The sequence below is a fragment of the Octopus sinensis genome, linkage group LG3 (genome assembly GCF_006345805.1).
Source record: "Octopus sinensis linkage group LG3, ASM634580v1, whole genome shotgun sequence".
NCBI classification, from domain to species: domain Eukaryota; kingdom Metazoa; phylum Mollusca; class Cephalopoda; order Octopoda; family Octopodidae; genus Octopus; species Octopus sinensis.
Genome location: NC_042999.1, coordinates 85,944,818 through 85,967,393, shown reverse-complemented (window position 1 = coordinate 85,967,393; position 22,576 = coordinate 85,944,818). Strand labels below are relative to the sequence as shown.

General features: G+C 37.5%; 1 protein-coding gene across 4 annotated transcripts in view; it reads left to right on the top strand.

The window, feature by feature from the left end:
* Nucleotides 1-22,576, top strand: part of LOC115209408 (eukaryotic translation initiation factor 2-alpha kinase 1-like) — a 56,867-nt gene that overhangs the window by 15,588 nt on the left and 18,703 nt on the right. For all 4 annotated transcript variants that reach the window (XM_036501123.1, XM_029777812.2, XM_036501122.1 and 1 more), the window contains exons 2-10: nucleotides 1,066-1,111; nucleotides 2,648-2,701; nucleotides 5,868-5,996; nucleotides 7,948-8,072; nucleotides 9,826-9,863; nucleotides 11,311-11,380; nucleotides 12,617-12,700; nucleotides 12,877-12,970; nucleotides 15,107-15,170. In XM_036501123.1, the coding sequence (XP_036357016.1) occupies nucleotides 1,066-1,111; nucleotides 2,648-2,701; nucleotides 5,868-5,996; nucleotides 7,948-8,072; nucleotides 9,826-9,863; nucleotides 11,311-11,380; nucleotides 12,617-12,700; nucleotides 12,877-12,970; nucleotides 15,107-15,170 (704 nt within the window). The remainder of the gene's footprint in view (nucleotides 1-1,065; nucleotides 1,112-2,647; nucleotides 2,702-5,867; nucleotides 5,997-7,947; nucleotides 8,073-9,825; nucleotides 9,864-11,310; nucleotides 11,381-12,616; nucleotides 12,701-12,876; nucleotides 12,971-15,106; nucleotides 15,171-22,576) is intronic.

Genomic DNA, 22,576 nt, shown 5'->3' with positions numbered 1-22,576 from the left:
ATCAGATGGGATTATGTGGGAAAGGTATGAGACCAGTCACCTCCAAGCAGCAGAAGTTACTGTAATAACAATAGCAAAGACAGAGTAAGAACATAGTGTGTCTATAGGTCAATGTTTATAGTGACTATGTGCCAGTCAATCAGGATATCTGTGGATGCAATCTAGGATGACAGTGTGTACAGCAACCACTCCATCTCAAATGTGGGAACAATATTCCTGAGAGTTAGCAAATATTTGAAGTTTTAGTATTGTTCGAAAGGCCAGTGTTTACTATGTTGTGTGTGTGAGACTACCAGGAGAGATCATCAGTAATTGTAAGGTTTAACATTTGCAGCAACTTTGAAGGCTTTAGTTTTATGTTGTCCATGGTTAAGGGTGGTGGGAGTACAGGAGTGTTTTCTTCATAAGTACAGTTGAAGGAAACAAGATTGATATAACCCCACTGGAGAATGTTTTTGAGGTTTCTGCTTGTGAACCTCAGTTTTAGTGCGGGATGTGCGGGTTGCATGTGATAACTAATGTGAATCAGGAAAGTTAAGGAGTGAAAGGTGGTATCAGCTACTTAATACATTGTTGGAAGTGACTGTAAATATGTCGTTGTTGTACTGGATGCACAAAAGGGTTGAAAGAATGTGGAGTCTTAAAGAGGGTTCCATCAGCACATCTAGTAATGATCCAATCTGACTGAGAGCTTCTGAACTAAAGGTTAAGAGGCAGATGAGATTCTCTTAATCAGCAAATGTACTCAGTCCATATTTCTTTTATATTTTCATAATTTTCACATATGACATTTTCAAATAAAATTCAAAGTGAATAACATGTTGCTAGACAAAACATAAGCAGGACATATTCTCAAATTATGAAAATATATTTTCTTGTCTATAATCAACTGTGTCACTAGGTTGTTAACTTAATTTTAATTTTATTTTTAAATAGAATGGGTGTTTTTGTTGTTTTTTTTATATTTTGTTTTTGGTGAGGGTGCTTTTTGTTTTTTTTAAGCTGATGAAATGTAAAAATGTTTAGAAATATATTCATTAACTTTCTATTTGTCTACATTTTCAGCTGCAAAGGAAAAAGCTTACTCCTCTGAATCTGGTGAAAAGTGATGGTTAGTACCTTAGCTATTTTATTTTGGTTTTTGTTGTTAATTTGTTGTGTTGTATATGCTTTTAGTTAGAGGAAGAGAAGTAATACCTATGACTTTTGTAGGATTTCCCAAACTAGTGAGATTCAGGTAATAAATGTGGAAGTTGAACTTCTGTTGGTTAACATATTTAGGAAAAATGTGTGGTGGTGTTGGCAGTAATGAATTTATGAGGGATGCAATTCTGGAGAGGAAGATTAGAGAAAATTATTTAGTGTAGGACCAGACGAAAAATACAGTAAAGATTACAAGAAGTGGAAAGACAGGATGTTGGTTTGTTTACATCCCAGTTCATCAAAGAGACCAATAAAATAAGTACCAAACTTTACAAAACCATTTGTTCAACTAAACCTTCTAATGAGTGAAAAGATTTAGATTGATTACAATATAATAATCTAATCACACCATGTGTCCCATAGAGATAATAAATCTGTTATCTTTGTTTAATATGGGAAAAAGCACCGGATTACTCATAGCAATTCTGACTGAAACTTCAATATGATGTTTTATTTTGATAATATATTGTTTTATAGGTGTTATTCATTTAAATCTTACTCACTACATTGTCTGTACAGGGTGCAAAAGGTAAACTGTTGCCATTTTATATTTTTATTTCGTACATGCACATTGCATTGTTTGTTTTTGATTTTGTCAACTACACAGTATAGTAGGGTCAGTTGGGCATCGTCTGTGATAAAAACAGCACCATGATGCAATTCACTCTGCCACAAATTTGGAGATGACATGCTATACTGCTTGGCATTCACACCAGAAGTTCCAATACAAACATTTCAGAGTGTTTGGGTGTCAATCTGAGGACATGTACTGAGAGTGATAAAAATCAAACATCCAGTCAACATTTTGGTGGTTGGAGTGATCACTAGTGATGGCAACGTTATGCCTCCATTCATCTTTCCACACAGCCTCAGACTCAACATGGAGGCCTTCATCAAGTGCCTGGAGGAGGTAATGCTGCCCTGGGTCAAAAGGGTGGCTGCTGGATGACCCTGTGTCTGGCAACAGGACTCTGCACCATGTCACACAAGCAGAACCCAGTTATGGCTGTCAAACAATTTTCTGCAATCACCCCTAAAATCTGGTTACCTAACTCCCCAGACTGCAACCCCCTTGATTATTATGTGTGGGATGAAGTTGAGTGAGAGACCAACAAAACTCCTTGTAACACCAAAGATGAACTGAAGGCAAGGATTATGACACCATTCACCAACTTAAACAAGGAGACCATCCAGAAGAGTTGTAGGAGATTCTAAAGTCATCTGGAGGCTGTGGTTGAAGCCAATGGTGATTTTATTCAATAAATTTACTCTTTAGTATTTCAAGATATTTTTATGTAATTTTGGGAAATATATTTGTTAAAATGAGATAGTGTTATTTTCATTTTTGAGTAACTTAGACAACAATTTATTCACCGCATTCTGTCCATTAATAATTTTGATGCTCTTTTGCCAAACTTAAATTCATTTATTGGTACTTCTCTAGATTGGCAAAGTATGTTTAAAATTGAAGATGCTAAAAAGATGAAGAAGTTTGATGGTAAGTCTGTAATTATATTTTAACAAAATAATGATGGTTATGATTTTCTCTGTGATGTCGTTGAGTTATGAGAGCACGATAACAGTCTTAAGGATATTTGTCACAAAAAAAATAATTTTAATTCAGCACTAAAGTTAATGAAATGATGGTCAATTTTACTTTTTGCAACAGTAAGCTATACTACTTTTTAGAATCTCTCTGATTAGAGGTTGGTAGACTCAACTACTGAAACTTAAGTATCTTGTTATGGATAACTCAGTATGTTAACCACTTATAATATACAATCCTACTTAACTAAATTTCCTTCATATCCTACCCTATTGAGTTATAAAAGAAAGGTTACATTATAGAATGTAGTCCTATGCATTAAAAAGATGGACTGCATCTGTTAATAGATCTGTTGTCCATGCTGTTGTCAATATCTTACTAATCTGTATAATATTGTCTTAAATAAGCATACAGTTTGCATGGTTAAATTTTATCAACCTGCAAAAACATTATTATCATCAGCAACAACAACTACATCTCCCTCAAGCCATTCCCTACTGTTTAAAAAGGGAATCAATACATAGTAGTCGATTCTAAAACAGATATTCAAAGAGTAGCTGGAAGGCCTGTCAAATAAGGGAAATTTCAACATTGATGGTCATTAGATAGAACATACTGGACAGAAACCAATGAGGAAGTTTTTATATAGTCACTCACCAGAAATAGCAACCAAATTTCACTCAGATCACATCCTACCATCTTTCAGTTATGGAAGCTAAACCTGGAATTGAGGGGACTTAAGATAAACCTGGCAAAGATGAAAGCTTTAGTTTGTAAGAAAGAAGACGGGACCTTCGTACCTTCAGAGAAATGATCTTGCTCAATATGTAGAAAAGAGGAAGTTATGACTTCTCTACACTATATTCAATATAAGCTATGAATACACAAGTGATTTAGTGGAATCACTGGCAAATTATCCAAGAATGTAAGCTTCATATGAAATAGATGTACTGGAAATTGAACCTCTTAAATCCCAGATGGTTCATTAGAAGTAGCTGACCCCAGCACTTAGCTAGTACTTTATTGTATTGACCTTGAAAGGCTGATAGATATAGCTGGCCTTTGTAAATGAATGCAAGAATTTAAAGAACCAGAACAATTACCACAAGGCAGGATCTATCCAATGCTCTCACTATTCTGTCTGTCTACTGCCTTTAACATCATAATAACAATTTCAAATTTTGGCACAAGGTCAGAAATTTCAAAGGAGGGATAAGTTGCTCAACTGGTACCCATTTTATTGACCTCAAAAGGATGAAAGGCAAAATCAACTTTGGCAGAATTTGAACTCAGAATGTAAAGATGGACAAAATGCTTTTAACATCATAATAATAATAATAATAATTGTTTCTAATTTCGATAGCAGGCCAGCAATTCTGAGGGGAGAAGGTAGTTGATACCATCGACCTCAGTACTTGAGTACTTTATTTTTGTGATCCTGGAGAAATGAAAGCTAAAGTTGACCTCAGTCAGATTTGAATTCAGAACTTAAACTCAGAAGAAATTCAGCCAAGCATCTCTTTGTTTGACATTCTGACAATTCTCCAAATCACTGCCTTTGTTAGCTATAATAATATGAGCCACCAAGGAAACGTCTATGTGCCAGCTTGATCTATGAGAAATAGCACCCAAATTTTCCTTCAATCACATCTTATAGTCATAAAAAAAAAGACAGTGGCTAATAGTGCTAGATACACAACTTGAAATAATGACAGGATGGTCACAAGTAGTATGCTTTTGATTATAAATGTATTCTATCAGGATCTAAGTAACAACACAACCAATAACATAGACATTGCAATATATGCATTCAACAAAATTATTGTAAAAACAACCTAAAACATTTTATAGGGGATAACATGAAAACATACAAACCTATTTAGACAATTGCAATAGCAAACCTGATTATAACTGGGGTCAACCTCACAACATGCCTTCACTGCACAGTAAGAAATAAAGATCAGCATCAAGCAATTAAACAAAAAAGAATAAGGAACATAAAGCGGAAAGGTTTTTTTTAAACTGACAGACATTTTCAACATGATCTAAAAAAGAGGTAAAATACCATACAAAACAACTAGTATTGCTTGACTTGTTGATGCACACTTTATCACACAATAATACCAGACATATGAGATTAGACTGGACAGCAAAGGAAACATAACTTGTACAGCCTGCAACCCTGCGACCCACAAAATAAACTACTGCATAGTTTTGCAGTGTTGGATGCGTGTGTGTTCTGTCCAGACATTCATTCTTCTATCTACGTAACTTACATTTACTTAAGCAGGGTGTCAGTGAATGTATCGAGTCAATAACAGAGTTCTCTCCCTTACATACAAAAGCTACCGTCTTAGTTCAGTCAGCAGGATGCTCAAATGACTTGCTTGTTTCTTTTCTCATTAATTTCATAGAATTTTTTAATGATTTGTGCATTATTTAAGGTAAAAGTCATAGCAGCAGCATGCCAATTCATAAAGCTTTGTAGCAGTGTTTCCCAACCTTTTTTCCGGTGCCCCACTTTTTAATAACAAAAAATCTGGTGCCCATCAAAATTTTTTTTTAATGGAGAAACACAATTTTTAATTCAATTATTTGGCTGACGGATACCTTGACTCATTTAGTGAGAACCTTGTGCCTGGTGCATACGGAACAGATCCTTGATTTGAAGAGATAATTTCATTAACTTCAGCCATAAATCACCACATTTTGTAATTTCAAGCCGGTTTCTCTTGGCTTCTAGCAAATTGTCAACTGTGCTGAATCCACATTCAACCAAATTAGACGAAGGAATATGAATCAATAGCTCTCTTGCTGATGTAGAGATGTTGGGGTATTTTCTTTCAACCTTGTCACATAGCCACATATTTGTACCTTTCAATTTAAACAAAGTCTTCACTGACTCATCATGTTGCAATTCTGATAATTCTTCTTGGTATTGAACTGCAGCATCTGAAACATCAATCAGCACTGGACGATATTGTCTGTTCTTGCTAACTTTCTCTTCAACAAATATTGTTTAACATTTTGGTTTATTTGCCAATTCACAATTGCTGGTTTATTCTATAAATTTCATAATATATTATTTTACTATCCATTTGGGTAATTTATTTTTCAGGTGTTGACGATTCCAAGGCAATGTTGAGTCGCAAAAATTCATCAACTGATTTTGTTTTGGCAAGTTTGCTGGAATTTCTGTGTTCAATACAAGGAAATGATAAAAAAGCATCTCAGTCAAAATTCCAGGGTAAGTTAAGTGTGCAAATCTTTACTTTTAATTTCACAATATAATGTCCATTTATGGTGTGTGTGTGTGTCTTAGATCAGTTTGTAAAACATTATCGTCTCAGTTTACTTTCACTCAGTACAAAAAACAAAGTCAATGGCATATAACTCCTACGTTCAAACATCATTACTATCAATGTTGTTAACTAGGGTAACAAAATAGATATCACTTTGATCATTTGATTGTTAATCTAGAGTGGAAAGTGATTTCTCACTTCTCTAAAGTAAATCTTTGTATGTGCAAGTTTTGAAAACTTATATACTCTTTGTAAAAACAATATCTATCAGGAAACTCACAATGTCTGTTGTGTGACTACTGTGATATCTAGTATTGCTTCTGCAATTTTTTTAAAAACTTTAATAAAGGTTCAGAGACACTCCATACAGGTATTTCTATCATTCCTCTATCCTAGATAGTATTTCATACTATCTGTTACACAGTTTATATTATAGAATCAAAGATTATAAGTTCAATCTCTGTCATGGACAGTTCTCATTTCTTTTCACTGCTTAGTGTTAGAAAGGTTATCCACTTGTAAAATGCCTAATCTAATCGATCTATCAATCTAAATATCTAATTTAATAGTAATGATCTACATCATTATTGAAAAATCCTTTCTCAATATTACATGACAGAAAAAGGTAGCAAGCTGGCATAACAGTCACAGAAATGCAAAAAGTTAACTAAACTGTCCTATGATCTTTCCCAGACAAAAAAGATGTTATCAATGAACTGTAACTAGAGTATTGGTTCATGACCATGCAGGGATTTGAATGTCTCCACTAACTGAGTTTCAAATTTCGTCATGAAGACATCCATCATCAGCATCATCATTTAACGTCTGCTTTCCATGCTGGTATTTGTTAAACAGTTTGACTGGAACTGGTAAGCCAGAGGGCTGCACCAGGTTCCAGTCTGATTTGGCATGATTTCTACTGCTGGATGCGCTTCATAACACCAACCACTCCGAGAGTGTATTGGGTGCCTTTTAAAAGCCACCAGCACAGGTGCCATTCACATGACACTGGCAACAGCCACGACTACAATTTCACTTGGCCTAACAAGTCTTCTCACACACAGCATATCGTCAGAGGTCTCGATCACTTGTCATTACCTTCATTTGAAGATCATGCTTCACCACCTCATCCCATGTTCCCTCTTCAATTAGAGATCAGCATCTGTCCTCATCCATATGCATCACATGACCATACCGGCACATTCGATTCTCATGCACACCATATCTGATGCCTCTTATGCCTAGTTTTTCTCTCAATACATTTATGCTCTACATTAGTGAAATTAATTGCATAGGGATACCCATGGCAAACCCCTCGTCTGATGGTAAAATTCCACCTTTCAGGGTCAATGAAACAAGAACAAATTGAGCACTGGGGTCTCTGTAATCAACTAATCTCCACCCCCAAACTTGTGAGTCTTGTACCTATAGTAAAAAGGATTGTTATTATTATTAAAGTAGCAAGCTGGCAGAACTATTATTGCACTGGACAAAGTGCTTAGCAGCATTTTTTCTGGCTCAACATTCTGAGATCTAACTCTGTTCAGTTTGACTTTGCCCCTTCAAGGTCAATAAATGAAGTACTAGTTAAGCACTCTAGTTATTGTAATCGACTAGCCTCCTACCCAAAAATTTCAGGCCTTGTGCCTATAGTAGAAAGGATATTGCATAGTTTAAACACCCACCAAAAGAATGAAAGACAAAGTCAACTTTGGTAGAATTTGAACTCAGAATGTAAAGACAGACAAAATGCAGCTAAGCATTTTGTTCAGTATGGTGACAATTCTGCCAGCTCACCACCTTCTTTAGAAATATGATAATGAAAGGATAAATTGTATAACCATTGTTTCTTATAGATAATTTTCATAAATAGTCTTCTTTTTTTTTTTATTCCAGATATATCCAGCTTCCTAATTGACAAAGATTTGCTAAATCCATCAAGTACTCTGGATGAGTTTCAGGGTCTAAGAGCAAACATTTCTAAGATCCTTTTTAATCTTTTATTTTTCAAACAACTACATGTAAGTATACATTACATTCTTATATCTTCATTGCATACAAACTAATTGATTAATTATTCTTCATGGATTTTATTATTATTGAATATATCTCTGTAACTTCACACACACACATAATTATATATTTAACAGCCCTAGGGTTGTGAACTGGCAGCATTGTTAGCACACCAGGCAAAATGCTTAACATTTCATCTGTCTTCCCATTCTGAGTTCAAATTCCACTGAGGTTGACTTAGCCTTTCATCCTTTCAGGGTTGATAAAATAAATATTGGTTAAATACTGGGGTTGGTGTGATCAGCGTAACCCCCTCCCCTGAACTTGTTAGCCTGATGCCAAAATTTGAAATCAGCACCATCCGAACGTGGCTGATGCCAGCACCGCCTTGACTGGCTTCCGTGCTGGTAGCACATAAAAAGCATCAACCAATCATAGCCGTTGCCAGCCTCGCCTGGCCCCTGTGCTGGTTGCACATAAATACCTCCCACTACACTCTCGGAGTGGTTGGCGTGAGGAAAGGTATCCAGCTGTAGAAACACTGCTAGATCAGACTGGAGCCTGGTGCAGCCTCCTGGCTTCCCAGACCCCAGTCAAACCATCCAACCCATGCTAGCATGGAAAACGGACATTAAACGATGATGATGATGATGATTTCATCAGTAAATAAGCTACATAGTCAACATTCTCATTACCATGTGCTTTTCTGTGTTCTCTCATTTATTTAAATTTAATTTGTCTTTAACTTTTGCGGGAGGTGTCTATCTCTCCTTAGCTTTCCTTTACTATTAACATGCAACACTTATTTCCATCATGCATTATCCATTTGTTTGATTTGAGCACAATTTCATGCATAGATCTGATAAATCAATTTTTTCAGTCTATCTCTCAAGGGAAAATTGGACATTCAACATATGCACTCATTAGAATATTTAATTATATTATTTCATCATCATCATCATCATCACCCTTTAACGTCCATTTTCCTTGCTGGCATGGGTTGGCTGGTTTGAACAGAGCTGGAGAGCTGCACCAAGTTCCAGTCTGATTTGGATTTGGCTTTTATAGTTGGATGCCCTTCCTACTGCTTGCACAGCATGTGCTGAGTGCTTTTAACATGCCACTGGCACAAGCACTTTTACGTGACACTGGCATGATTGCTTTTTATGTGGCACCAGTATAGGACTCCTGCAGGCCAATCCTCTTCACCAGGGGATGCAGCCTTGACAATTCTGCTATGGAGGACGGGTCTTTACTCTAAAATCAGAATATTTTGACAACTGGTAATTACATAAATAACCTTATGGATGACAAATGTTGGGAATGTTTTTATGGAATTCGTTATACCTGTAGAACTTTACTATAGAAACAGATGAAAGTTGCCATAAGGTCATTGCTGTGAATTTTTAATTGAGCATAAACTGGCTGAAATCTTGGGTCAGTAACCATTGGTTCTTCCAGACACTGAAGAGAGCGAAATTTTATGCACATATTTGTAAAACATGTCTACTTGTTACAAACTTCAATGTAGCAACCAGTCTTATCTTGTCAGTTGAAGGATGCAGTTACTTTGAATCTATTCCAAACATTTCTTTTGTTTGAATAAATTATACATTGATCTAAAAACTATTTTTATAATATGCTCATATAAGTATAGATATATTACATGTGTATGATATCCAGTATTATTGTGTGAAATTAAAAATTAAAATTACATTTTTAAAGCTGATTTTATAAATGTTAATTTCATATTTTTTGCAGATTCCATTAAATAAATTACCTCAAAATATTCAAGTATAGTAAGTTAAAGTTTTATAAGTTAAAAAAAATTATTATTTATATTTTTGTATAACTGTTAGTGTTTTTTTTCTGTTTTGGGTTTCTGTCTTTTGTTTTGTTTTTTTAAGCTGCATTGTTTGTGACAGGACACAGAATAACTGTTTGCTTCCATTATTAATTAGAACTGAATGACTCAACAACTGGAAAAGCTAAAGCATTTTCTGTTTTAAAATACTTTCATTTGTCAATTCATCTTTCATTTGCACTTCAGTTTGCTCATCCCAATACTCTCAACCTCTTCCTTTTTCTGTAAATTCAAAATTTACCTCTGCTTAAAGGAGCTACAAATGTTGGGACAGTTGGAGAGGGATGCAGGGGACTGAGACTCCTGGCAGTTTGCTGTTTGAAAAGACATGTCAAGCTAAGTCAAAGCAGGGTTGCCCTTGCATATAGGCTTCACCCCCCTGCATCCCTCTCCAACTGAGCATTCTTAATCTTGCCGGCTTATAGTTGCTGGTGCCACATAAAAAGCACCCAGTACACTCTGTAAAGTGGTTGGCATTAGGAAGGGCATCCAGCCATAGAAACCATGCCAAAACAGACATGGAGCCTGGTCAGCTCCTGTCAAACTGTCCAACCCATGCCAGCACAGAAAATGGACTTTAAATGATGATGATGATGCTTCCATTGCTTCCTATAACCACTGCCAAATAACCTGAAGTTCCATTTGTACTTTGAATATCTTCTTTATTTAAGTGTGTTGATTGATTGAACTATAGTCAAAGCTATGCTGATGATTTTTAGCAACAAGTCTGCTAAACACCTAACCATATTGAAATGTTTACATTCAAAAGAATTGCAAACAAAAAAAAATATTATTTTCAAAAGCTTGATAGCTGTCCTCTGGTAATAATTTCAGCTTTTTATCCCTACCTGAAATCACTACTAGGAAATGACCTGGAATGCAAAAGACCATTTTACTCAGAACACTGCTATAAATTAAATTCCTTCTTTCCCAATTTGCTGCCAAGTATTTTAGACCATTGCCAAATGAATTTCAATCAATTTCGATGATCTCAGTATCTTCCCATATTCAACTTAGATGGCTTTTTAGTTGAGACCATGCTGCGAAAACCAGAACCTTTCTTGTGTTGTCAGTTTTGCAGCCAAATCAACAGTGAACACAAATATTTCCATGAAGATAACTTATGAGTAAATGTAGGCTTCTAACAAGTCTGAGTTGGAGAGTGTAGAAGTTTAACTGATGATCATGTTAGAAGTGAAGTGAAGTGTAGTGGATGTAGTAATAAAACCTTGGGAGAGTAACCAAGATGTTAGGGTACCATTATGTTGTCAAAATTAATTGACAGAAACAAGTCAAATGGAGTTTTAAAAATGTACCAGCAGTTTTTATTATGTAGATAAACTTTTTTGTGCTTTTTCTTTATTCAATTTTTTTAATTCCAGTGAACGTTATGAAGTTGAATTTGAGGATGTAGGTCCTATTGGCCAAGGTGGATTTGGCTCAGTGCGTCAGGTAATTGGCTCCAAGAAAATATTTCACATAGAAAACACAACTTGTCTTTAATATTGTTTATTTTAAATATGCTTTTTCTGTCAGACATTTCAGCTAGTTCTAAATATCATACATATTCTAAGTGCTGTTCTTGTTGTTGTTGAACTACATTATTCAATGTGTCCTTTGTTTTACATATCGGTAGAGTGTAATTTGAGAGATATTTAACTACTATTTCTTGCAAGTTACTCAACAGACTTAAAGCTTCCTCAGCTTTAAGTCAAGATTCAACTGCTTCCTTTTGTAAATAGCTCACTTGGTGGGTTTTTTTTTTTACATTAGCCCATGATTCACATATACATATATATATCTTGCATATCAAAATATCCCTCTATATCCTGCTTTTCCTTCAGTGGTAATGCGTATGTAAGCAAAAGTTAAACAAACCATGAGACAAGAAACTGTCTTTATCTTTCTTTCCAATTCCACCCAAATCATTGAGACCCAGCCTTGTATATTGCAAGGTAGCTATCCTTTCTATCATTCTTTAACTTCTCAACACCTAACATAAAGACACTTCACTCTCAGCTAAGTTGAAGAGGTTCTTGCAAACTACATACTGACCTTACTAGTGGTGGTGCCACAGAAAAAGATACTCACTTCACTCTGGAAAGTGGTTGGCATTAGGAAAGGCATCCGTTTGTAGAAACTATGTCAAATCTAAGACACTACAGCAAATCATGATTCTATAACCCATTGAATCTTGTGGAACTGTCCAACCCATACCAGCTAGGAAACTAGGTATGAAATGATGATGATGGCATATATTCATGCACATGCAGAGTATGCATCAAGCAACCAAGAAGAAAACAGCAGGCCTCAGTTCGGCCATTAAAGTAATTGCATTCCAAGATCAGGTGATTTCTGTCCTTGCAACACACCATGCCTACAATAGTAGCTCCAATAAGTCTTTGGTACTGTTGGGGTTGCCAGCAGGTCTATCATTTTTGTAGTTCCTAACCGTATCTAAATGTTTTACAAAATAAAACAGTTAATGTTTAACAAAAAGAATTATGAAACAATTGTCATAGGAAATATTCTGCAGTTTATAATTTATTTTTGCAGAAATTAATAAAAAGGAACATCTATTTAGAGCACCAAAACATTACTCATTAAATGTATTGGAAGAAAGAGAGAGAGAGACTGACAGTTAATTTCCTGCATTAAAATTAACTCTTAACTATTTTCTTATGTCAGGCAATCAATAAACTAGATGGACGAAATTATGCTATCAAAAAAATTTGGCTAAAAGATAATGAAAGCACCATTGAAATAAAGCGAGTGAGTATTTATGAAATTAAGCATTAAACAAATAGTATAATAATTACTGATAGTAATTGTAAAGTTGTTACATTTGATATTTTATATTTGGAATGTTATTAACATCATGTAAAACATTTTTTAATGAATATGAACAATGGTTTGTTTGTTCATCCCCTTTTTTTTTTTTTTTCCAGATACTTGATGAAGTAAAAACTTTAGCTAGTTTGAAACACAAAAATATTGTTGGGTACAATTCTGCTTGGTTAGAACAGGACATTTTTATGACAGGTAAGTTCAATTTTCTTTCGCTTTTGATTCTACTGTGGATTGTATAAAAATATAGAATAAGCAATGTTTTATTAGATTTGAATTTTTTTGTGTTGAGCTATGATTAAAAGCATTCTAGGGCCATAACCATCTTGTCTTTCTTTAGGGATTTGTAGGATTGCATTAGCTAATGAGTTCTTATGGAAGGCAGTGTGTGATGTGAGGGAGATTTGGCTACTATGTCTAGCAGGTTTCACAACCACACAAATTATATCCCATAAGTTCTGTCCGAATTTTGAATAAAGAAAACAAGTGATCAAATGTTATATTTAATTGAAATTTAATCATCAATGTACTTTCTCTGATTATCTATGACTTCCTTCCATCTATTTACAAGCTTTTTAATCCCGTCAATGGTTTCAAAGCGAAGAACTCTGAAATGGCTTGCAATCAAATCAAAAAAGTTAACTGCCCACTAAATGCCTTCCTGGCTTGTAATGTTGAGTTTGGGTCCCCAACTGAAAATAAAACCAGTTGTAGACCAGAATCCTCCTAGTCATGTACTATATGGATACAGAAAAAAAAATAAATTAGAAAACAAATGGTTTATTACATTAGCATAGGTCATAATTTAGTGGTTTAGATAACCAACTCTTGGTACATATCTGGTATTTGTTTTATTGACACTGGATTTCTTGCTCCAGCTTGCCTCAGGATCATGTCAGTAGTGTGGAGAGCATCTGTGAGGTACTGTGCAAGTCTTATTGGACCTAAAATTTTAGGTTGTGCAATCAACTATCTGATACCCAATCAAGCAAGAGGGTACCGCAACAAGCACATAAGCTATGGACATGAACTTCGATGAAGCTGACTACTGGAGCAATAATGACACACACAGACATTGCTGGCATTTTGCATGGGCAATGGTCAGTGATGGTCTTCCTCAATCACAAATAGACAGCCATCAAGGATGAAAGCAAAGTTAATTATGATAGGATTGAATTCCAAACATAGGGGTAACTAAAAATGGGAAAGTATCCGACAGTGTAAGTACCTTGAGAGAAAAGTTGGACCTAAGAAGCATCAGATGTGGTGTGCAAGAGAGACGACTGCGCTGGTATGGTCATGTGGCAAGAATGGATGAGGATAGCTGTGTGAAAAAGTGCCACACATTACTGGTTGAGGGAATCTGTGGAAGACCTGGGATGAGGTAGTGAAAAAGTGCCACACATTACTGGTTGAGGGAATCTGTGGAAGACCTGGGATGAGGTGGTGAAGCACGACCTTCGAACATTAAGCCTCACCGAAGCAATGACTAGTGACCAAGACCTTTGGAAATATGCTGTGCTTGAGAAGACCCAGCAAGCCAAGTGAGACTATAACCTGTGGCCTATGCCAGGGGTGTAACCAGCCCACTTATGCGTACCTTTCCTTCATTGGACACTACACCCTGCTTGCAAAGACCTATTGAGGCAAGTGAAATTGAAATCAAATTCAATGACTGGCATCTGTGCTAGTGGAGTGCTAAGAGCACCATCCAAACATGATCGTTGCCAGAGCAGCTAACTGGCACCATTCGAGCATGATCGTTACCAGTGTCGCCTTACTGGCACTTGTGTTGGTAACACATGAAAAATATTCGACCAGGGTTGTTGCCAGTGCTGCTGGACTGGCTCCTGTGCATGTGGCATGTAAAAAACACCATTTGAGTGTGGTTGTTGCCAGTGCCGCAGGACTGGCTCCTGTGCATGTGGCATGTAAAAAACACCATTTGAGTGTGGTTGTTGTCAGTGCTGCTGGACTGGCTCCTGTGCATGTGGCATGTAAAAAACACTATTTGAGTGTGGCCGTTGCCAGTACCTCCTGACTGGGCCTCGTGCCAGTGGCACATAAAAGCACCCACTACACTCTCGGAGTGGTTGGCGTTAGGAAGGGCATCCAGCTGTAGAAACTCTGCCAGATCAAGACTGGAGTCTGGTGCAGCCATCTGGTTCGCCGGACCTCAGTCAAATCGTCCAACCCATGCCAGCATGGAAAGTGGACGTTAAACGATAATGACGATGATGATGATCCTGTTTGGTTAGCTAGTGATTCTACCATTAACTGTTCTAAATTAACAAAGAATATTTCTGTTTTACAATTCATTTTTTTTTCCAGATCCATCAAATGAAGGTCCAGAGATGGAATGTTTTTCCTACTCAGGTTTAACCCCTAATGCAGGGTAATATATTTTATACTATTATTATCTTTCATTCATGGTATTACTGCAGTTTCTGTAGTATAATTAATAACTTTATTTTCTATCTGTTATATTACATTATTTTATCTAGTTCTATTTATTTCGCAACTGGTTTCATCATCATCATTTTAACATCAATTCTTTCATACTTGCATGCGTCAAACAGAATTCATTGATGCAGATTTTCTACATCCAAATGCCCATCCTGTCATTTAGCTTCACTTGTTTCCAAGCAAGGTAACATTTCTCCACTATCAGATGTGTTATTATGGAAGATTGGGAGTAAATGACACCGTCTGTATAATGGTGACACGTGTTTAAAATTACCATGGCAGGCTTAATTTCAGTTTCCATCTCCCAAATCCACTCACCTGGCTTCGGTCAACCCAGTGGTTTAGTAGAAGACACTTGCCCAAGGTGCCAAGCCAAATGTATTGTGGTATTTATTCTGGCACCTTTGTATTCTGAGTTCAAATCACACTGAGGTCAATTTTACTTCTTCATCCTTCCAGGGTCAATAAATATATTACCAGTCTGGCAGTGAATTGAAGAAAACATTAGGGCATCAATGAGATGCTTTTCAGTATTTGTTCTAACTCTTTGCATTCTGTGTTCAAATCCCATCACAGGCTACTTGAGGGATAAACTTAATCCACTGTCACACCACCACATGGCATGTTAGTTGCATGTAGCAGAGTTCACTCTTTTGCAAACATTCAGGTCCAGTCTCCACTTTGAGAGTACTCCCTCCCTTCCACAAGACTCAGAGGCCCCTGTAAAATGTCATTGCTATTGCCTTTACTCTCAACCAAATGAAAAAATAATAAATGTTCCTCTCATTTCTTTTCAATAACTGTAGATCTGCTTTAATAACTGGCACTCCATTGATTACAACAATGAGGGTTTCAGTTGATCTAATCAACAGAACAGCCTGCTCATGAAAGTAACGTGCAAGTGGCCAAGCACTTTTCACAGTCCCACATACCCTTAATGTAGTTCTCAGGGAGTTTCAGCATGACACAGAACATGACAAGGTTGGCCCTTTGAATTACAGGTACTACTCATTTCTGCCAGCTGAGTCAATTGGTGGCAACATGAAATAAAGTGTCTTGCTCAAAGACAACCTTACGACTCTAATCCACATATCCTAACCACTAAGCTATGTGCCTTCACTTAGATCTGCTTTAAATACCATAAAATATCACAATCACAAAACATTATACTTTATTTTGTTGATTCATTTTTATTATATATGATTCACTTTTCTTTTTTCCAACATAGACAACATCTTTCTGAACTTCTTCCCCTCTTTCTTATACTCAATGCCATATTTTTATTACATAAATCTCTTGAACTGATTCATTACATGCTACTCCTAAAGAAGGATTTAAAGCGTTAAAGGATCTACATACTGCTAATTATTCCATATATTTGTTATATATGAATTTCTAGACATCATACAGTTTGCATTTTATCTGTACCCACAGTCTAAATATGTATTATTGATTTTATGCTTAAAGGAATTCTTATTTACAGAAAGCCACAGAGGTTTTATATCGTCTGTTACCAACTATTTGATTTTCAGAGTCTTGTCTAGATCATTCTTTATAGTTAAAAACTCTTTCTGCACCCTTTTGACATATACTTCAATGAAAGCTGGATCATAAACATTTAAAATTCCTCAAGGACATCCAGTCCAGATATTGTAATGGGAATTCAATTATCAATAATTTTAATGAATAAAAGGGTGTTGAAATCAGAGCCTTAATAAACAATCTAGAACCTAAATTCTTCACTAAACTCTATGAAGTTGTGGCACTGGACAACATTTTAACTTCTACACCACTCTATGAGATTATGTTGCTGGGTTGCACCAGTCATGAAGTATAGTTACTAAACTTTCAACATCTCTGCAACTAACTCTTATAAAGTTACAACTGCAGTGAGCCATAACACCTTTAGTACCTACTAAAAGCTATGGAGACTGCAGTTGCATGCTAATTATTTTGGTCCCAATCCTAATAAACACACTGAATAGGATATGAAATGATAGTTTCTTGGCTGCTTGTCCAGAGATTGGAGACAGTTGTAAAAATGTACCTAGAGTGTGATACAGTTTGAGGACATAGTACAAGGTGCTGAAGCATGATCTTTGAATGTTGGTCCTCACGGAGGCGATGACAAGTGACTGAGCCCTTTGGAGATATGCTGTGCTTGAGAAGACTCATCAAGCCAAATGAAATTATAGTCATGGCTCTTGCTGGTGTCATGTACCTGGCACCCATGCCAGTGGCACATAATAGTACCCATGCCAGCTGCACATGACAAGCACCCATTACACTCTTGGAGTGGTTGGCGTTAGGAAGGACATCTAGCCATAGAAATCATGCCAAATCAGACTGGAACCTGATGCAGCTCCCCAGCTTACCAGTTCCAGTCAAACCATCTGGCATGGAAAGCAGGTGCTAAATGACGACGACAGCAACAACATTAAATATTAAACTCATTTGTTTGCAAAATATTATTTCCTTTTCCAAGAATAACATATTTTACAGATTTCATTGATCTAAGAAATGTAAACAAACATATACACATTCACACACTTACACACACATACACACATATGTTTGCATATGTGTTGGTGTATATGTATGTATCTATATATTTAATGTGCCCCTATAGGTAGCACATTAGCCAACTAGACATCTTCCATAAAGACTGTCTCAGGACAATCTGCAGTTATTCACTAAAAGACAGAGTGTCTAATGTCAACCTGTTTAGCAAGGTGAAATCGAGAGCTTTCTTATGCAGTCACAATTGTGTTGGATTGGCCATGTCTTCAGAATGAGTGATGAAACAATACCCAAAGCCCTCATGTACAGCCAGCTCACACCTTTCAGCAGTCAGCCTTGGAGCAAATAAAATGGAGATCATCATGTCAAAATGGTGCAAGAGACTTTGTTTCAACCAATGTTTACGGGCTAAGTGGTACAAAGCAAAGGAGATAAGTGTCTGCAAATATACCACCTACACTGACCTGTAATCCTCATACTTGCAGGATCTGTGGGCTTCTTTGTAAATCATTGGTGGGACTTAAATGTCACATTCAACATAAGCTTTGTAACTGACAAAGAAAGTGTAGGTTGTTGGATCCTCATACATCAAAATCGACAGGAGAGTCCATCGTATGTATGTATATATATATATATATATCCAGAGATTGGAGACAGGTGTAAAAATGTGGTGTCTGTGCTTGTTCCCCCACCATCGCTTGACAACTGATGTTGGTATGTTTACATCCCCATAACTTAGCAGTTTGGCAAAAGAGACCGATAGAATAAGGATCCAACAACCTACACATACACATATATATACGATTAGACGTTCTGTTAACCTCATGAAGGGATGGTTTCATCCATTTTCTTTTTCTTCTTTTATATTTCATTTATTTCATTTACTTGTTTCACTCGTTTGACTGTAGTCTTGCTGGAGCACCACCTTTTAGTTGAACAAATCAACACCAGGACTTATTCTTTGTAAGCCTAGTACTTATTCTGTTGGTCTCTTTTGCCAAACTGCTAAGTTATGAGGAATGTAAACATATCAACAACTGTTGTCAAGCAACAATGGGGAAACAAGCACAGACACACACACACAAATATATACATACATACGGACATACATACATATATATATGACGGTCTTCTTTCAGTTTCCGTCTACCAAATCCACTCACAAGGCTTTGGTCAGCCCAGGGCTATAATAGAAGACACTTGCCCAAGGTACCATGCAGTGGAACTAAACCCAGAACCATGTGGTTGGGAAGCAAATTTCTTACCATACAGCAACGCTGTGCCTATATATATATATATATATATATATATATATATATATATATCATCATCATCATCGTTTGACATCCGTTTTCCGCGCTAGCACGGGTTGGACGGTTCAACCGGGGTCTGGGAAGCCAGGGGCTGCACCAGGCTCCAGTCTGATCTGGCAGTGTTTCTATAGCTGGATGCCCTTCCTAACGCCAACCACTCCGCGAGTGTAGTGGGTGCTTTTTATGTGCCACCAGCACAGGTGCCGGGGGGGGGTCTGGCATCGGCCACAATCGGTTGGTGCTTTTAACATGCCACCAGCACGAAAGCCAGCCAAGGCGGCACTGGCATCGGCCACGCTCAGATGGTGCTTTTTATGTGCCACCAGCACAGAAGCGAGTCAAGACGGCGCTGGCATCGGCCACGTTCGGATGGTGCTTTTTATGTGCCACCGGCACAGGTATCACAACTACTATTTCCATTGATATTTATTTCGATGTTCATGTACTTGACTCAACAGGTCTTTGCAAGCACAGTGGAATGTTCTGGAATCCAAGGTACTTTGAATGGGCAGGGGCTATGCGGAACTGGTGCAGGAAGCAGCCCGGGTCTTTTGCCACCGGCACGGAAGCTGGCGTCGGCCACATTCAGATGGTGCTTTTTATGTGCCACCGGCACAGAAGCCAGTCGAGGCGGCGCTGGCATCGGCCACGTTTGGATGGTGCTTTTTATGTGCCACCGGCACAGAAGCCAGTCGAGGCGGCACTGGCAACAGCCACGTTCGGATGGTGCTTTTTATGTGCCACCAGCACAGGTATCACAACTACTATTTCCATTGACATTTATTTCGATGTTCATGTACTTGACTCAACAGGTCTCCTCAAGCACAGCGGGATGTTCTGGAATCCAAGGTACTTTGAATGGGCAGGGGCTATTCGGAACTGGTGCAGGAAGCAGCCCAGGTCTTTGCAGTCAAAGCATATCTCGGTCCTTCGCCATTGCCTCAGTGAGGCCCAACGCTCTGAGGTCATGCTTGACTACCTCATCCCATGTCTTCCTGGGTCTACCTCTCCCCCTGATTCCTTCAACTGTTTGGGAGCGGCACTTCTTCACACATCTCTCCTCATCCATCCGCAGTACATGACCATACCATCGCAAGCGCCGCTCTTGCACACCACATCTGATGCTTATGTCCAGCATTTCTCTCAGGGTGCTTACACTCTGTCATGCGTGCACACTGACATTACACATCCAGCGGATCATGCGCATTTCTCTCAGGGTGCTTACACTCTGTCGTGTGTGCACACTGACATTACACATCCAGCGGATCATGCTAGCTTCATTTCTTTCAAGTCTGCGCATGTCTTCTGCAGTCACGGCCCATGTTTCACTACCGTGAAGCATAGCAGTTTGCACACATGCATCATACAATCTACCTTTCACTCTCAGTGAGAGACCCTTTGTCGCCAGTAGGGGTAGGAGCTTTCTAAACTTTGCCCAGGCTATTCGTATTCTAGTGGTGACACTCTCTGAACATCCACCTCCACTACTAACTTGGTCACCCAGGTAGCGGAAACTATCGACTACTACTAGTTTCTCCCCCTGGAGTGTGATGGAATCTGTTTTCTGAGTATTTGTGGTGTCTATTGTCCCTGTGCATCTGCCGCACATGAAAGCTATCTTATCAGTTAATTTCCCTTTGATGTTGCTGCACCTCTTATGCGTCCATAGCTTACACTGGGTGCATCTTATGGAGTTTCTACCTACGCCTTTCCTACAGATCGAGCAGGGCCACCTGCCCAATGGGGTGTGTGCTGAGTTCGCCTTTCTGCTTACTATAACTTTGGTCTTTGCTACATTTACTCTAAGGCCCTTTGATTCTAACCCTTGCTTCCACACCCAAAATTTCTTTTGTAGTTCCGGTAGTGATTCTGCTATGAGGGCCCGGTCATCAGCATAGAGGAGCTCCCAGGGGCAACTTGTTTTGAATTCCTCTGTTATTGCCTGGAGGACTATGATGAATAAAAGGGGACTGAGGGCTGAGCCTTGGTGTACACCTACTTCTACCCGGAATTCTTCACTATATTCATATATATATATATATTCTACTATATTGTAATTTGAAAATTCCTTGTGTCACATGTGCTATGATTTGAAACAATTGTATTTTCATTTAATAAATTGAAGTTTGGTGATATATATAAAAGGTATAATTGTTATACTGGACTGACTGGATGAAATGAAGCCGCATGATTGAATTTAGAAACAAGAAATGAATTCAATGTTACAGGATTTACTTTTGATTTTTTAAATATCTTACTTTAGAACATTCAATATGATGCATAAAAAATAACATGATACTTTTCAATCACCTAAATTCCAACACTCCAGAAATCAAAGAGCTAGTGAAACACAAGAAGGAAGGCAGAACAGGCTCCAGTCTCGGAGACATCAAAATGCCATGGAGCCGCAAGAACAAGAAGTAAAACTTCAGTTTGAAACAACCAGGCAAGCCCACTTGAGGGAACAAGAAACACCAGCACAGAAACAATGGAGTTTTGAGTCTCATGCTGATAGGAAAGCCTGCTTAAGAGAACAGGTGCTAATGAAACAACTTCAAAGTAACGCAGCCAGAAATGCCCTCTCCAGAGAACAGGAAACATCAGAGAAACGACAAGTCAGGTTGGAATTTAGACCTTTTTCTCATGAAGAGTGGTGACTAGCAGCCTTTTACTACAATCAGACACATGGGATTACAATAGATGCCTTATGAATACATTTGAGCACAGTACAGACCAGGGTGAAGGCCAGGTGACCGCTAGTAATTTGGTAAATCCAAAAAGTTGTTTGGTAAATCAACGCCTGTAATATTTTAGCCAAGAAAAGTTTAACTCATTTTTTTTAAATGGTTATTGGTCAGTGACCTTTTCCATGGCTTCCATAATTAATGAGAGGAAGAGAGAAAGTTATCCTCAAACTTGAATCCTGACCCAAATGCTTGCATTCCACTTCTCTGCTTGACATTAAGACACCCACCCCCAACAGGGGCCTTCACTCTCGCATTTTAGAATTCCATGACCATTTTTCAGGAGCAAAATCCTTTTAACAGGTTCAATAAGACTGAAATTTTGAAATATGTGCATAAAAATCAGTAGTATGGGATACTTGTGGCACAATTACAATTTTTTTAGGGTGTGTAAAGAGGGAAATAACCCTCATCTGCAATTTTTATGAAATTTGAAACATAGATATTCCAGTTCATTACAGAAAATATAACAGAAATGTCTAATTCTTCAATTGCATGTAACACGAGCAACGCCGGGGGTATCTCTGCTAGTTTACTATAATCTTGAAATGAAAATTTCCAGTGGTTATGTTATTTAACATTTTATCATCAATGACTGGAAGAACCTATGATCATCAAAGATTATATAATCCAGTATGTGTTATATTTCTTTAAAAAAAACAGGAGGCTATGGGCAGATGAAGATTTGGTCATTAGTCTAACAAGTCAAGTAGCTATGTACATGCTCCATTTAATCTCCAAAAAGTTGTTGATCCACC